The sequence below is a fragment of the Trichechus manatus genome, unplaced genomic scaffold (assembly GCF_000243295.1).
Source record: "Trichechus manatus latirostris isolate Lorelei unplaced genomic scaffold, TriManLat1.0 scaffold00111, whole genome shotgun sequence".
Classification (NCBI taxonomy): domain Eukaryota; kingdom Metazoa; phylum Chordata; class Mammalia; order Sirenia; family Trichechidae; genus Trichechus; species Trichechus manatus.
Genome location: NW_004444047.1, coordinates 5,150,568 through 5,167,293, shown reverse-complemented (window position 1 = coordinate 5,167,293; position 16,726 = coordinate 5,150,568). Strand labels below are relative to the sequence as shown.

The 16,726-nt window shown below is 59.7% G+C and overlaps 2 protein-coding genes across 4 annotated transcripts in view; both read right to left on the bottom strand.

Moving 5' to 3' along the window:
• MXD4 (MAX dimerization protein 4) overlaps positions 1-2,580 on the bottom strand; it is a 12,301-nt gene extending 9,721 nt beyond the window's left edge. The window contains exons 1-2 of the mRNA XM_004383520.2: positions 2,383-2,580; positions 2,204-2,303 (exon numbers count right to left, since the gene is read on the bottom strand). Of these exons, the coding sequence (XP_004383577.1) occupies positions 2,204-2,303; positions 2,383-2,446 (164 nt within the window). The 5' untranslated portion in view covers positions 2,447-2,580. The remainder of the gene's footprint in view (positions 1-2,203; positions 2,304-2,382) is intronic.
• Positions 2,581-13,275: 10,695 nt separating this feature from the next.
• Positions 13,276-16,726, bottom strand: part of ZFYVE28 (zinc finger FYVE-type containing 28) — an 82,912-nt gene continuing 79,461 nt past the window's right edge. For all 3 annotated transcript variants that reach the window (XM_004383517.3, XM_004383518.3, XM_023738006.1), the window contains 2 exons: positions 14,031-14,134; positions 13,276-13,407 (listed from right to left, as the gene is read on the bottom strand). In XM_004383517.3, coding sequence (XP_004383574.1) covers positions 13,276-13,407; positions 14,031-14,134 — 236 coding nt within the window. The remainder of the gene's footprint in view (positions 13,408-14,030; positions 14,135-16,726) is intronic.

The window sequence follows — 16,726 nt, the reverse complement described above, 5'->3', positions numbered from 1 at the left end:
GGCTGGTCCAGGCACTAAGGGGGGCTGGTCCAGGCACTGGAGGAGCTGGTACAAGTAGTGGGGGGGCTGGTCTAAGCACTGCGTGGGGAGCTGATTCAGGTACTGGATTGGGGGGGCTGGCTGGTCCAGTACAGGGGGTGCTGGTTCAGACACTGGGGGACTGGTCCGGGCACTGGTTGGGGGGCTGCTCCAGGCACTGGGGGGATGGGTCCGAGCACTGGGCAGGGGCTGCTCCAGGCACTGCGGTAGCTGGTTCAGGTCCTAGGGGGGCTGATCTAAGCATTAGGGAGCCTGGTCCAGGTACCGGGGGAGCTGGTCTAGGCACTGGGGGAGCTGGTTCAGGTCCCAGGAGGGCTAGTCTACACATGAAGGGAACTGGTCCAGGCACTGCGGGGCTGATCAAGGCACTAGGAGAGCTGGTCCAGGCACTGGGCGCGGGGGCCGTTCTAAGCACTGGAAGAGCTGTTTCAGGTTCTAGGGGCGCTGATCTAGGCATTAGGGGAGCTTGTCTAGGTACTAGAGGAGCTGGTCCAGGCACTGGGTGAGGGCTGGTCCAGGCACTGGGGGGGCTGGTCTAGGCACTAGGGGGCTGGTCCAGGCACTGGTGGGGGGGCTGGTCTAGGCACTAGGGGGCTGGTCCAGGCACTGTGGGGGTGGCTCTGCCCAGAGAAGCAGCAGAGGGGTGAACCAGGTGTGGAGACCCTCTTCTGCCCTCCCCCAGAGCCCCCAAGGTCTCTATCCCAGCAGCCTGTGGAAGGCCAGGACCCCACCTGGGAAGAGGAGACACCCAGGGCTGGCTGGGAGGACCTGGGCAAGTGACTCAACCTCTCTGTACCTCAACTTCCTCAGCTGTAAAATGGAGGTACTTTACCACCTCCTCGGAGGGATTATGGTGACGATTAACAAGCTGTATGTGTGAAACACTTAGCACATAAGAATCATTCGTAAGCCTTAGCTATGATTCTGATGATCATCTTAGGGTGCACATGCCACAGGGGCCCCAGGTCACACACAGAATTTTCCTTGGGTAGCAGGGCCCTGTGACAGCAGGAACCTGACTGGCTTATCGAGGAGGCCTGAGGTGGTGCTGCCGCCACACTCACGTCCTTCCCCAAACTGTCCCCAGTAGGGAACCGGGGGCTGGCACTCAGATGTGTTCCAGCCAGGGCAGCTGGAGACGCTACCAATTCCTTGCCAGGCCTAGGGCGCCAGGACGTCACACGAGATGGGCCCTTGTGCCAGCCTTTCTGTTTCTCAAGAATGAGCAGGCCACAGGAATGAGCTGCACCCTCTGCCAAGGAGCCCCGAAGCCCCCTACAAGCACAGTTCCCAGCCGAGTGACTCAAGAGCGGCCAGGCGAAGGTGGGCTCCTGGGCAGTGTGAGGCATGCCACGCATGCTCCACGAAGCAGCTGGCATACTGGAACCGGACGGGAACCCAAAGTGTCCCCTCTCCCCACCCAGGGATGTGCACCCCAGCCCTGGAGCGTCTGCAGCCCAGAGTGCAAGGCCAAAGAAGCAGACTTGGGGCACCTGGCACCAGGTGGTCACTGTTGGCAGCTGCACCCGCCTCCGTCCCCTTAGGGACCTTTAGCCACCACCCTGCCCACCTTAAAAGGTCTCTCAGAAGGCGACCCCTGCACTCGTCGCTGGAGTCTGACTTGTTCAGGGCACTGGACTTGAACGGTGGGCACCCTGGGGGGTGTGGGGCCCCAGGGCAGAGCCTTCCCAAGCCTTCTTTGTCCAGGCATCTGGGGGGGGAGGTCGCCCTTGGTGACAGTGGGAGGGTGCGGCGGGGCACACGGCCCACCCATCCGCGGAGAGGGGGACCGGACGGGACGGAAGGGGTCGGGGCCGGCAGCTTCACTGTGCACTGAAACCTCGGTTTCCCAGTGCCCACCGGGCACCAGCCAGCGCCCACTGACAACTTTTTTCCTTCCCACAAAATTCAAGAACAACTCGGGGGCGGGGGCGCGGCTGTCGGGGAGACCCCGGCGGCGGACGCTGTACGCGTGGCACTGTTTACGCGAGAGGCCGGGAGGCGCGGCCGGCAGGAAGATGGCGACGGCGCGGGCGGGGCGCGCGGCGGGGCGGGGGCTGCGGGCCCGGGTCCCGGCGCGGGAGGGGGCAGACCTGGGTCAGGCCGAGCGGGCGCGACCTCGGCCTGGGCTGGGCGCCCGGAGCGGCGGGGCGGGGGGTGGTACCTGTTGTTCGGGGCCTTGCGCACCAGGCCGGCCGCCTTTGTTTTCTTCCTGGCGAAGTCGCCGTCGAAGGGCAGCACCGAAGCGTAGCCGTGCTCAGCCTCTGCGGACAGACGGCGCGGTAAGCGGGCCCGCACCCCCCGCTGCCCTCCCCGCGGCTGGTGCACAAAGGGGCGCGGTACCTCGGTCCCTGCGCTCCAGGTACTCGGCCGCCTCCAGCAGGATCAGCAGGGAGTTCAGCTCCATCCTCACGCGCCCGCCGCCCGCCACGCTCCCGGGACAGCGGCGGCCTGACCGGCCCGGCCCGCTCCGGCCCGCTCCTGGTACTCCCGCTCCACCCGGCCCGCTCCTGGCGGCCCCGCTCGCCGCCCGCCCGAGCCGCCCGCGGCGCCCACTTCCCCGACTCCAGCGGACTCCAACGCGCACGGCCGCCACCCTCCGCCTCGGGCCCCGCAAATTGACACATAAGGGCGAGCGGCGGCCGGCGCAGCCAATAGAAACGGGCGCTCCGACTCCGGGGGCGGGCGCCAGGGTGGGCTGGGGCCAATGGAAGCGCGCCGAACGCCTGGGGCGGGGGCCGAGAATGTTGACAGATCCAAATCTCGGTCGGGATAGGCCGGCCGCGGTAGTAACAATTTAGAAGCCCAAGCTTAGCAACAGCACGTGGTGGCCCGGCCCCCTCGCTCGCTGACTGGCGGCAGTCGTGCATGTTAAGTAGGCACTGAGCGCCGATTGGCTCAGAGAACCTATGTAAAACAGGGATCGCGGACCAATGAGCGGTCGCAGAGCTCCGGCCAATGACAGGCGCTTGCGGCCGGACGCGTTGCTGAGAGGAAGGAACGCAGTTAGGACCGGCCTTTCCCTGCCCGGCCCGGCCTGGCCCGGCCGGCCTGCCTTGGCGAGGGCCGTTAGAGCGCGGGCGCGTCGTGAGCGCAGACCGGGGGCCGCGACGGCTCTGGGACCTGCGCGCGCGCCCCGTGGTCTGTACACACCGCGGGGAGGAACCTGTTTCCCCCAGCCAGCTGCAACCACTGGCTTCCGGGAGGACTGAGCCTCGCGGCCTCCTCGGGGTCCTGGGAGCGCTGTAAAATGAGACCTCCTCCTCGCCGGACACCCAGTGACCCTGGAACAGGCTGGGGCTTATGGAGGCGGGGAGGACGCAGACTGAGCCTAAGAGCGAGACCTCTCCCAGCGTCTCGGTGGGGTAAACTGAGGCCCAGAGCAGGAGAGGGTCTCTTTATGCTGCCCTGGGAACCCCAGGGCTGAACGGGGGCCTGGGTCTAGGCCTAGAGAAGGGGCGGAGATTTGCGGCCACTGTTGGGAGGGGCTCCCAAGAACGGAGGGCTGCGTGCTCTTTGTCGGATTCGGGACCTTCAGAGAGGCAGAAGCAGGTCCCCTCCGTCCAAGGAGGCGCTTCCCAGCAAAGAGAGTTGCCCTCCCTGGGAGGGGAGTGAGCTCCTTATCAAGCCCTTGGCTGGCAGGTGGTCTTAGTGACCCCTGACCCTCCCAGTAGGGCAAGGAGAGGTGGACCCCCTGCGCGGGGGCAGCCCCAGACTTTGGGCATGTCACGGGACTAACAGGCTGGATAGCGTGAGGTAGGTGGCTGGACTGCCCCAGAAGTTCTAAATGGGATGGGGGGTGGCGACGCACAGGCTGCCAACAGAACAAAAACTATGAAGACCCCAGCACTTTCCTCTCAGGATGCATGTAAATACACAAATTTCCTTGCATATTTCCTCAGCCCCAATTTACAGATAAGGAAACTCGGCCCCAGAGGGACTTGCTCTGGGCCTCCCAGCAGTCTCCAGCAAAATGGAGATTAGCGTTGCCACACGTGCGTCCGTCCCAGAGCTGATGACACGGGCACAGAGACCAAAGCCACTTCCTTGCCCAGCCCAGCTTGCTGAGGTCTGGCCCCGCTGTGTAATCTGTGAAGTGGGGACAGGAGCGAGAGCTCCTGCAGCCTCAGACACTGCCCCCAAGCAGCCAGCCGTAAGCGAGCATCACAGGAATCCCTCAGATAGGATCCCGCGCCCTTCCTCCTCCTGCCCTGCACGTCCCTAAAGAGAGCTCCCACCGTGGCCTGTGACGTTAGTCTGTAGGGCTGTCCCGGGCTGTGCACAGTAAAGGGGGGCCCCCCGACTCTGGGATGCAGGGAGGATCCCAAGTTCTGGGGTGAAAGCGTGGCCTGAGCAGGAGGCAGGATCCCCATCTCTGGTCGGCACTTTGCAAGCACACGCCTTCCTCGGCGGGCACCTCACCCAGTGCGAGTTCACCTTCCTGCCGAGTTCACCTTCCTGCCGTGTGGCGTGGGGTGGCCGTGCCCCCAGCCTTCCTGCCGTGTGGCGTGGGGTGGCCATGCCCCCAGCCTTCCTGCTGTGTGGCGTGGGGTGGCCGTGCCCCCAGCCTTCCTGCCGTCTGGCGTGGGGTGGCCATGCCAGAGTGGGCAGGTGTGACTGTGGAGGACTGTGTTTGAGCCCAGGATGGGGTAGTTCCCATCCTAGTTTGACCTAGGCCGGTTCGGGGACCTCCTGCCCCCACAGCCCCTTCCAGAATCAAGCACTTTCCCAGTGCCTGCCTGGGCGTTCTGTACCAGGGAATGCATGGGGGTCAGAGGGAGAGGTGGGCTCAGGCCGTGGGGCAGAGGAGGGCTGGGGGGAGGGTTGAGCCCCCAGTGAGTGCTCCTGGGCTAGACATGGGGCGGGGGGAGACAGGAAGGAAGAAGAGGACGGGCAAGAGGGGAGGATGAGGCAGGGCACGTGTCAGACAGCAAGGGTCAAGAGGACTGGCTTAAGCCGGGGCAGTGGTGGCTGAGGGCCCCTAGAGGATCCCAGAGGAAAGGGGTTGGGTGGGTGCTGGTGTGTGGGACCTGAGTCCCTTGCCACCTACAAGCCGGGTCTCGACATCCTCTGGGCTCCAGTGTTCTACCTTGGAAGACGGGGAGAAGAGACAACGTGGCAGACCTGGGGCCGGAAACTCCCCAGGTCGATGCTGTGGGCACAGGCTCCCCACGGGCTGGAGGACAACAAAGGAGCCTTTCCTGGGCCCAGGCTGGGGCAGGTGCCTCCTCCACACCCAGTTTTGCCCAGCCTTTCCCCAGACTGGGTGCCCCTTCCCCAGAGCAGGGACCTGTCCTTGTGGAAGCAGGCTAAGCCTGTGAGGAGAGGGGACAGCTCCAGCCTCCTCCCCCTAGAAGCCACCAGCTCTCTAACGTCTGACCTCCACTTAGAGCACCCCAACCACTGATTTGGGAACACTAAACCCCCCCCACAAGCTCCCAGGGGCCCCCCACCATGCAGCCCTCCCAGACCCCCATACCTGAGCTCCCTGCCCAATCTCTAAGCCCCCAGCCTGTTTGGACCCCCCTGGATGGTCCTCCCTCACTGTCCTTTTGGGGCATCTATCCCTCCCCACCCACCCCAGAAACTCCAGCTGAGGGATCTGGAAGAGGGCTCTGCAGATTCTGGCTGGAAGGCCTGAGTGGTCTCTGGTCTGCCTGCGTTTCCTGGGGTTTTTTACCCCTCTCCCCCACCTCCCACCAACCTCAGTTTTCCTAGGTATAAAACAAGAATGATGGTATCTGCCTCTTCGGGCAGTTGAGGATGGAATGAAGGATTCCCGGTCCAGAAGCTTGGGAAAGGCTGGCTTCCCCCACCCTGTGACCCCATGAGGGGCTTCAAGGCCCTAAGGAGGCCATCAGAAAGAAGCCTATAGAAGGCTGCTTCCCAGCCTCGCTCTTGCACCCTGAGCCCTGGCTCCTGTTCTCTGAACCAGGGTTCCCAACCACACCCTTGCTGAGTTGGTAACATGCCTGTGACATCTCAACATGGCATCAGGGAGCACCTCCACCTGGGTGGGAAGCTTGGCCAGGACCTTCCACCCAGAGCCTCCTTCCCCCACTGTGACACCAGGCTCACTGGGCTCTGGCCCCACCTCTGTCCTGCCTTTGGCCACCTCAGTCACTGTGGGGGTGACCGGTTCCAACAGCTCCCTGGTGTAGATCCTGGTCTATGAGACCCCAGGTCAGAGAGAGCTCAGCCCGGGGTCATCAGGCGCTGGAGAGCCATTGCTGAGCCCAGCATCTTGGCCAGCCTCCTAGCAGCCTTGCTGCCCTGGGCTGAGAGGCCTGGTTTGTGCCAGGGGCCAGCTCCTCCCAAGGCCTGAGGGAGAGTCCTGTGGAGTTCTGCCACTGGGTCCCTCCCTGGAAGCCTGCGCTGGATTCTAGTCCTGCCACAAGACCTTGGACAAGTCACTTAACCTGTCCTAGTCTCAGTTTCCCTAGCTGTAAAGGGGGATGATAGTACTCACCACTGGGGGTGATTGGAGGTAGGATGAAGATGCGTGGAAAGCCCCGGACAGCGGTGGGCTGGCACAGAGGGAAGTGACAGGAAGTATGAGCGTCACTGCCCAAACCAGCGAGTGCTTCTAACCCTCGGGGAAACGGGGGCCTAGAGAGAGGCAGGTCGCAGCCAGTCACCATAGGCCGGTTAGAGTCACGGTCAGAAGCTGGGGTGGGGCAGCGGCCACCCAGGCCAGCCAGCCCCGGCACACAAGGCCAGGCCTCCAAGCATTTGAGAGCTTTCTACAAAATGTGACACTTAAGGGGAAAAAAGTCTCCATAATACGAAAGGAAGTCAGCAAAATCAACATCAATGAAGATGTAATTGTCTACATAACTTAACATGATGTCAATATTATCTTTTAATTTAAAATAAAAAAAACGTTCATTCTACTCGTGAACAATTTGTGGGGTGAATTCTTCTCACTTTACGTTATCCCATTATGCTCGGGACAACTTTGACCACCGTAAATTAATCACTTATAGCCAAAAATGTCCGAAAACAAAACAATAAAATTACTTTCAAAACTTTTGACAGGATAAAAAAGGAGGGCTGGGGTGTGGGCACAGACTGGTGCACTTGGGGGGGGGGGTTGGGGTGCCCCCCCAAAGCTAGAGGGCCAGACATCTGAAGGCCAGAGGCCCCGCTGCCACCTCCACTCCCAGGGCGGCCCTGGCTCGGGCTGAGCTGGGGAGAGGAGGCCAGCCTGGCCTGCTGTTGGCCCAGGCCTCCCTGTTGTCAACGACGTCTTTCCTTTCAGAGGCTGGGAGGACAAGGCCTGGGGTGGATGGGCAGCTCCCCCTCCCATCAGACAATGGAGGTCTTGGGGCTCCCCCACACCCCTCTCCCAGCCCTGCCCTTGTGGGGGTCTCTGGGCTGGAGCTTCGTGCCTAGGGATGAAAGGGCCTTCCTGGCCAACTCCCCCGTCTCCTCCAGGAAGCCTCCCAGGCACCTGCAGGTCACTTGGGCACAGGCCTCCTCTGCTCTTTGCTGGATGCCCCGAGGGCCTGAGCCTACCCCCCATCCATGCCCCAACTCCCCACCCTGGGCTCCCAGCCCCCAGCTCCCCACCCTGGGCTGTGGTCCTCCCAGAGCACAGCAGGGCCAGGCTCTAGCAAGTGTGACCCAAGCTGCCGGATCCCAGGGTGCAGAGGCCCGTCTGGATCACAGCCCACTGCCCTCAGCAGGGAAGACCTCCCCCTCCAGGGTAACTGGAGGGAGACTGGCGTGGTCAGAGCAGTGACGGTGACTAAGCTGTCACGGGCCTCTGATGGAGGCTCCGGTTCCGGTGGTAACCCCTGCCCCAGGCTCTGCCCCATCAACCCATCCTCCCTCAGGGCCCTGCTCCGAACTCTCCCATGGCTCCCTAGTGCCCTCAGGAGGAAGCCTGGCATTTGGTGACCCGGCCTGCTCCCACCTCTGCTCTGTCCTCTCCACGAAGGTCACCTTTTGTGACTGTACCATGCCTCTGTCCCTGTTCCCTCCATAGGCACCCTGTTTGCCTCTGATATCCCACTTACCCGCCAAGGCCCCCCGGCTCGGCCAGGCCCCCTCTGCACCCCCCAGACCCACAGAGCTCCAAGGTCTGGGTCCCCACTTTTGCCCAGCTCAGGCCCAGGCTCTGAGCGCTCTGAGCAATTAGGGATCAAGGAGCACACCAGGAAAAATACCCAACAGCCGTCCGGAGCTTGCGTTTTTCTTTGTGGCGCGCCTGCGTACTCAGCGACTGCTCCCTGGACACCCACCCCTCCACCCCCATTGCCCCAGGCTCAGAGGCAGGAGAAGCTCCGAGAGGGTCATTGACTTGTGCAAAGGGACCCCAGACCCTGCTTGGGGGCGAGGGCTATGAAGCTGAGGATGTGTGTGGGAAGTGGGGGGCGCTGCTGTCCAGGAAGGCTGCCTGGAGGAGGGGTCTGAGTGGACCCAGGAAGAGACAAGCACCTCCAGAACTCCGAGGTGGGGGGTGGACTGGGGACACTCTGGATCCTGCCCCCAGATCCCACTGGAGTCCAGGAACAGGAAGAGCAGTCATGGGCCACATGGGGGCGGTATTGCCCAGTACCTGGAAAGCCATGAAGCCGCCCCCTCTAGGGTGCTGTTAGCCCCCAGTCCCGCCCCTAACTCCATGCCTGGTGGTCGGGGGTGTCTGGCTGTGACCAGTACCCTTTCTCCTCGAGCCATTTGGGACATGGTCCCCTCTGGCTGGGGACCCTGCTGGGCCAGCCATAGGTCTCTGTAGATCTTCCACCCTCCTGCGGGACCCTGAGGACTAGGGCCTGGTCACTCAGTCCTACTGCACGGGGGGCCCAACAGGCCTTGGGGTGCCCACCGGCAGTGCAGCGACCCCCGTGGCCAGGGCTCCAGCTGTCCTGAACACACAGTGGACCCTGGCATCCAGGCAGTGCTGGGAGAGGAGGGTCCGGGCGCCCCCTGGTGGCCATCAGGGGCTGCAGCTGGGACCTTTGAGGGCAACCCAGCTCCAACCAACCAGGAGGGAGATGGGGAGCATCTCTGCCTCCAACCCCCTCCTCCCACCTGGCCTCCTCCAGGTGATACTGAGAGTCCCATCATCTTCATCACCAACAGGGACGCTAACAGTCTTTCTGATGCTTTGTTGGCCAGCATGACCCCCATCACAACGGGGTCCTCTCCTGTCATGTCCACAGCCTGCTTGTCACCACTTACAGTCCAGGAAGCGAAGCTGCTGTAGGTGGGGAGACCCCGCTGCCCCCAGCAGGACTGGCTGCCAGCACCCAGGCACCTCCTGGTCACTTCACCAAGGTGGCATGTTTGTGGGCAGGGGCAGCTGGGGCTCCTCCAGGTGGGGTGGGGGGCTCTGGAGGCACCTCTGTTGGGGACGGAGCTGAGCCTGCAGCGGGAGGGGGTGTGATAGTTCATGTCATGTATCGTCTTGGCGAGGCTGTGATTCTCGGTGGTGTGGCAGACACTGGACTGGGTATGCTTCCGTAATGTAATATAATGTAATCACTTTCCATGATGTGGTCTGAGGTGATCAGCCCTTCAGCTGAAAGGGGAGTTTCCCTGGAGGTGGGGCCTGCCTCTAATATAAATGGATGTTCTGGCAAAGCTTGCTCTCTTGATCCCGTACTCTTCTTGTCTTCATCTGACCTTGGCTCTTGGGATGTGAGAAGCCTTCAGCCTGCCGCCTGACCTGCAGATACTGGGTTTCTCAGCCCCTGCAACCACGTGAGCCAGGGGAAGCCTGACCCACAGATTTGGGACTTGCCAGCCCCCACAATTGTGTGAGCCATATATATTTATGCATATGATTCACTGATTTTGCTTCTCTAGAGAACTCAGCCTAATACAAGGGGGCTGGGGCTCCTGTAGGGCAGGACTGGGCGGGGCTGCCCCACCCCTGTGGTGCCCCCCAAGGTCAGGCACAGTGGATCTCTCTGCTGAGCTCCTTGGTCACCATGAGCTTCAGTGGTCCCCTTTGACTTGGTGGCCTGTCCCATGGGGGGCTGCAGACTGCATCTGGGGTCCTGAGGCCCCACCTCCTGCTGTTACTGGAAGCTCTGCTGGGACCCCCCCTTTTGGAGATCACTGACTGGCTTTCTTCCCAGACCTAGGCATAGCCCAGAGAGAGCTGGCAACCTGCCCAAGGGCACCCAGCCAGTGAGGGTGGTGACTCAGACCCCGGTGTGCCAGGGTGGTGTCCCCTGGCCCTCCTCCAGCTGCTGGGCAGGGGAGTGTGAGGCCGCTGTGCCCGTCTGAGGCCCCCCACTCAGCACTGGCATCGAGTCAGGTACCCAGCAGCCCCGAGGCTGGTCTCCCTCCTGGCCAAGGCAGCAGGCTTGGTGACCGGCTGCCCAGAGGTGGGTTGGGGCCAGCAGGCAGTGTGTGTCTGGGCTTCGACTCCTGGGGTGGCCTTCCTGGAAGTAGCCCTCCAGGGACCACCAGCTCCAGCCAGCGATTCCCAGAGCTTCCCGCCTCACAGGATACTTCTGCTTCTGCCTATTATGGCACCCTCCTAGAAGCCCATGACCCGGCCCTCCACTCACTAACCTCTGTGAGCCTCGGTTTCCCCGAGATGCCAAGGCTAGCTTGCAGGGGCTGACTCTAAATCCAGAGCTCTTGGCCCTCTCCAGCCCCAGGTCTCCCAAGCCTCTGCTGAGGGTGGACACACCAGGCCTCTCTGCCTTGGGCCAACCCCTCCCCACCCATGGTCCTAGATCCACCGTTTGGGGGTGAGGATGGCCCTGTAGAGGGTGGGGTGACCAAACACCCTGAGTTCAGCACTAGAAGTCCCACGTTGCAGGAAACCCCTCAGTCCCAGGCAGAGGGACAGTTGGTTACTCTTGTTCATGGCTACGCCCCTTGCCAGCTGCAGCCTTGGCCAGCTACGTGCTCCCTGGCTTCCTGCAGGACTTCTCAGGGTGAGGTGGCCCCCAGCCCTGCATGCAGGTGGGCCAAGGCCGGCTCAAGGGCTTCCTGGGGCCCAGGCCAGGTCCACAGCCCCTGCCTGCCCCCCGGGGTCCAGGCGGCTCCTCCCTGTCAGCGCTGTGCAGGAGGGAGCAGTGTCACCTGGGGCCAGGCGTCAGGGTAGCTTCCCCTCCTGGGCCCCCACTCCCTCTCCCACCCCTGACCTGACGGACCGCTGGAAGGTGACATCTGCGGGGAGAGTGACAAAGAGGGCACCGCCACTCAGCTGCACGTGGGCTTCTCTGCTGGGGTGCGGGGGTGCTGACTTCCTGCTAGGTGGCAGCAGAGCTCAGCCTCCCTCAGCGCTGAGATTCCGGAAGGCTGGTCATTCAGCCAGTGACCCAGGCCAGACATGCACGGGGTGGGGAGTGGGGGCCTCTCTCTTGGCTCACCAGGTGAACCCACAGGAGCGAGGCTGAGTCTTTCCTCCGAGAGCCTGACCTTGGGCCGCCAGAGACACCAAGGGCCCCTGGACACCCCTTCTCTCCCACTTCCCAAGGACCCTGCCCTGCTCAGAGGGGTCCCCATGTTCTGAAACATTTTCTCCCTTCCCAGCCCTGCCCCTGTTCTCTGGCCTCTCAGGGCCCACCTCTGAGGGACACCCACCTCCAAGGGATGAGGTACCCAAGTCCCAAGGGCTCAGCGCCATGACCAAAGGCAGGCACCATTGCTGTGGCAACCCCACCAGGCAGCCTGCCCTCTGCATTCTCCCCAGAGCAGCCCTCTAGACTGCTGGGCAGGGCAGTTCTAGGTGGGGTGGGTCAAGAGTACCCCAACAGCTGCACACAGACCCCCATGAGAACAGTGCTGGGCCAGGAGCTGGCAGCGGGGACACTATGGCTGGAGCCCTCGAGGGTGTGGGTTAGGGCTTGCAGGGGCTGGGTGGGGCCCCCCTCTCCTGGGGGCACAAGGGATAAAAGCAGCCAGGTGCTGGGCATGTGGGAGGCCAAGTCCCGCCCCCTAATTGTCCTGAGAGTCCCAAAGCCGTCACAGGTAGGGGACACTGTCACAGGGCTTCCCAGAAGGAGAAAACGGAGTCCGCACTCACTGAAGAAATGGGCGCGTCTGCAATCCTTAAATAGATTTATGGAAATGGCTCCAAATTACAGCGTTTAGAAAATAAAAATAATCTCAAATACATAATAATATTCACTCCATTATATACTTTCTTCCACGGAAGCCAACTTCGCGCGTTTATCCCGCTGTGAAGGTGTGACTGGATTCCATCCTATAAAAGCAGCATTAGGCGTATCATCTCTCCAGAAATAAAGCCGCAGTCATCCTTGCAATACGAAGCCTGAGATTTCAGCCCGAGGAGCTGTCCGTGCTGGGGCCGAGGAGGGTCCAGGGAGGAAGGCGTGCAGAGAAAGGGGCAGTGGCAGCCACGTGGGTGGCCCTGGTGATCCCTGGCTGCCCGGTACGCCCCGCCTGAGAACCCCCAGGACCCTCTGCCTTGGGCCTCCCTGCTGTGTGGGATGCAGCCTGGCGCCTCTTCAGCGGGTGGAGGACAGTGAGCAGACGCTTCCAGGGCCCACCCTGCTCGACAGGGCCTACTGGGCCCACTCGCTGCACTTTCCCCTCCGAGAAGAAATGAGATGCGGTTGTTTTAGCCAGGGTCCTGAGGCAGGGCAGTGGGGCAGGCGGGGGGTGGCACAGGCCAGTGCGGCGTGGTGGCTGTGGGCTCAGGCCCTCAGGAAGAAAGGGCCAGCCCTTAGCAAAGCCCTGCTGTGATGAGGGCCTGAGGCCCCCGGAAGGCAGGCTGCATTGTCCCTGCGTCCTCCACCTGTCCCCGGATTTGGCCCCTGGTGCCGGGGGCTAGGGCTGGGGCTACCTGGAACTCAGCCAGCGACCTCACCACCCTGCCGGCACCGAGGGCGGCCCCAGGTACTGCTACGGCTGAACCCCAAGGCAGTAGTAGCGGAGTTCAGCAGGCGGGGACAGGTGGGCAGGCAGGAGACCCCTGACCCTTGGCTGGGCAGACGCTGTGCCCGGGGCAGCCACTAGGCGCCCAGGCTACCCTCGCTGGCCACGTGTGGGCCCCGGCCCTGACCCAGGGTGGTTGGGATGACGGCTCTAGAAGCTCTGGAAGCCGGAGTGGCCCCGTGGCCCCCTGCAGCAGCAGCAGATGAAATGTGATGAAAACCCTCTGTGGCGCGGCCTGGGGAGGGAGGAAGCGGGCAGCCACAGCGCAGGCCACAGCAGGAGCCATGGTGGGGACCACGGCCTCCTTCCTGGGAATTCAAGTCACTGCTGCCCACGGTGGATCTGGGGTCACGCCCAGGTGCCGCGTCAGATGCCCGCCTTGTCGCTGTAGAAGGGTGTGACGTGGAACATGTAGCAGTGTGTGCACACGCGGACCGGCTTCATCTGCCCGTAGCGCGGCAGCGGCGCTGAGTGCGAGGAGCAGCGGGAGCAGAAGATCTGGAACACGGGGGAGGCAGCAGTGGGCTCAGCCACAGCCGGCAGCAGGGCGTGCAGGGTGGGGGCAGACAGGCCCGTCACGCCTGGCCCTCACCTTCCGAGGCGGGGGGTGGCACCCACCCCAGGCCCATGTGCCTTCTGCCTTCCCTCCCACCCAGACCAGGCTTGGCGCTAATGGGTGAGGTCTGCTGGACCAGCCTATGGTCTGTGGGGCTGGGGCTGGTGGGAAAACCTGGGGCAGGTCTCGGCCCCAGGAGGCTGGATCCCAAGCGGGCTACTAGGTGCTGTACCCAGGCTGTGGTAGGATCTTATTCAGACTCTCCAGCTCCCTCCCTTGTCCCCAGCTCAGAAGTCGCTGGGTCTGGAGGTGGGCACCCTCCACTCAATGGGCTGAGTGCTCTGAGTATAAATGCCCTGCGCCAGGAGTCAAATGGAGTGCAGACTCGGGGGCCTCTGCACACGGACCCCACAGGCCTTGCTGCCCCCCATGGGTCCTTACTGGCTTCCAGACCCACATGTTCGGCTTGTGGGTGGGATGCCGCGCTCTCCGTCACAGGGGGCTGCGGGGCTGACCTCTGGCCCCGAAGCCTCCAGGCCACGAGCCCCCCAGGTGCCCGGCCTACCTTCCCACAGCTCCGACAGTGGTGCTTCCGGCGAATGACGGTGAAGGGTGCTTTGCATGTGGTGCACAAGCCGCAGGCCTCGTCCGGCACCCACTCGGGGGGGTCTGTCACAATGAGAGCCAGGGACCCTTCAGCCAGGTGTGACAGTGGGGCAAGGGGTGATCAGCACAGCCTCTGACTGGGTGGGCCCCCTCGCACCTCTGCTCTCCTACCCTCGAGTCCCCCCTTCAACTTCAGTCACTAGCAGTGACGGTCATTCCTTCCAGATATTGGCAGTTCCCCGTGAATCAAAACCCAGCTGGGCACCTGGCCCCAGGCCGGGCCACCTGGATGGCCACGCCCTGTGTGATGGTTAATTTTATGCGTCATCTTGACTAGGCTGTGGTGCCCAGTTGTCTGAACAAACACTAGTCTGTTCTTAGTTGCCACTGAGTTGGCTCCAGCTCACGTAGAGCTTATACATAACAGAACGAAACGTTGCCTTGTCCTGTACCATCTCATGACTTTTGATGGGTCTGGGCCCACTGTTGCATCTGTTAACACTAGTCTAGTTACTGTGACAAAATAATTACATGTAATTAAATCGGTTGGCCTTAAGTAAAGAAGATAATCTTCCATAACTTGGGTGGGCCTTGTCCAATCAGTTGAAGGTATTAAGAGCAAAAAGGAAGTTTCCCTAGGGCTCACTCTGCCTCCAGACTATGAACAGACATTTTGCCAGAACTCTTTCACTCTTCATGTTGTCTGATTTACGGATTTTGAGACACAAACCTGTAAGAGTCTCCAGCCTGTCACCTGACCTACGGATCTCTGACTTAACAGTACCTCTCCCTAATTTTGTAAGCCAGTTCCTTGAAGTAAATCTCTCTATTTCCTGTATGTGTGTTACTGTGTGTGCATGTGCTGTAAAGTCAATTCTGACTCATAACAACCCTACAGAACAGAGTAGAACTGCCCCATAAGGTTCCCAAGGAAGATTTCCAAGGAATCTTTACGGAAGCAGACTGCCAGGTCTTTTCTTTCATTGAGTTGCTGGTGGGTTTGAACTGCCAAACTTTCAGGGCTCTTTCTATATACATATATACTTATATACACTCACTCTTCACTTATCAACATAATTAGGTTCTAAAGATCAGGTCATTACGTGAAAACTGGTGTTGTGCAAAAATGGAGGGTGACTACTACATCAGACCATAAAATGGAGGATGACTATATCATTACATAACCGCCAAACTGAAAATCACAGCCCAGCCAAGTTGACATATAACCTTAACCATCACAGCCAGTGTTACTCTTGCCTCACGCTTTGGCATTAGTTAATGCCAGACATACGTCATTAATGAGCAAAATAGTTGGATAGTAGATTTTTTACTATTGCCGTAAATGATAACGAGATAACGAGATAGTTAATAAGCAGGGGTATATTCAAGCTGAATTCAGAAGAGGATGTAGAACGAGGGATATCATTGCTGATGTCAGATGGATCGTGGCTGAAAGCAGAGAGTACCAGAAAGATGTATACCTGTATTTTATTGACCGTGCAAAGCATTCAACTGTGTGGATCATAATGAATTATGGACAAAATTGCTAAGAATGGGAATTCCAGAACACTTAATGGTGCTCATATGGAACCTGTACATAGACCAAGAGGCAGTCATTCGAACAGAATGAACAAGGGGATACTGCGTGGCTTAAAATCAGGAAAGGTGTGCGTCAGGGTTTTATCCTTTCACTATACCTTTTCAATCTGTATGCTGAGCAAATAGTCTAAGAAACTGGACTATATGAAGAAGAAAGGAGCATCAGGATTGGAGGAAGACTCACTAACAACCTGCGATATATGGATGATTCAACCTTGTTTGCTGAGAGGGCAGAGGACTTGAAGCACTTACTGATGAAGACCAAAGACTACAGCCTTCAGTATGGATTACACCTCAACATAAAGACAACAAAAATCCTTACAACTGGACCAATAAGCAATATCATGATAAATGGAGAAAAGACTGAAATTGTCAAGGATTTCATTTTATTAGATCCACAATCAACGCCCACGGAAGCAGCAGTCAAGAATCAAACAATGTAGTGCATTGGGCACGTCAGCTGCAAAAGACCTCTTTAAAGTGTTGAAAAGCAAAGATGTCACCTTGAGGACTAAGATGCACCTGACTCAAGCCATGGTATTTTCAGTCGCCTCATACACATGCAAAAGCTGGACAATGAATAAGCAAGACCAAAGAAGAATTAATGCCTTTGAATTACGGTATTGGCAAAGATATTGAATATACCATGGACTGCCAGAAGAATGAACAAATCTGTCTTGGAAGTACAGCCAGAATGCTCCTTAGAAGCAAGGATGATGAGACTTCATCTCATGTACTTTGCACATATTATCAGGAGGGACCAGTTCCTGGAGAAGGATATCATCCTTGGTAAAGTAGAGGGTCAGCAAAAAGAGGAAGAACCTCAATAAGATGGACTGACACAGTGGCTGCAACAATGGGCTCAAATATAGCAACAATTGTGAGGATGGCCCAGGACTGGGCCATCCATTTCATCTGTTGTATTTAGAGTTGCTACGAATCAGAACTGACTCAAAGGTACCTAACAACAACAGGTATATATATGTGTGTGTGTGTGTGTGTGTGTTTATACATATATTTATATACGTGTGTGTATATATATATACGTGTGTGTGT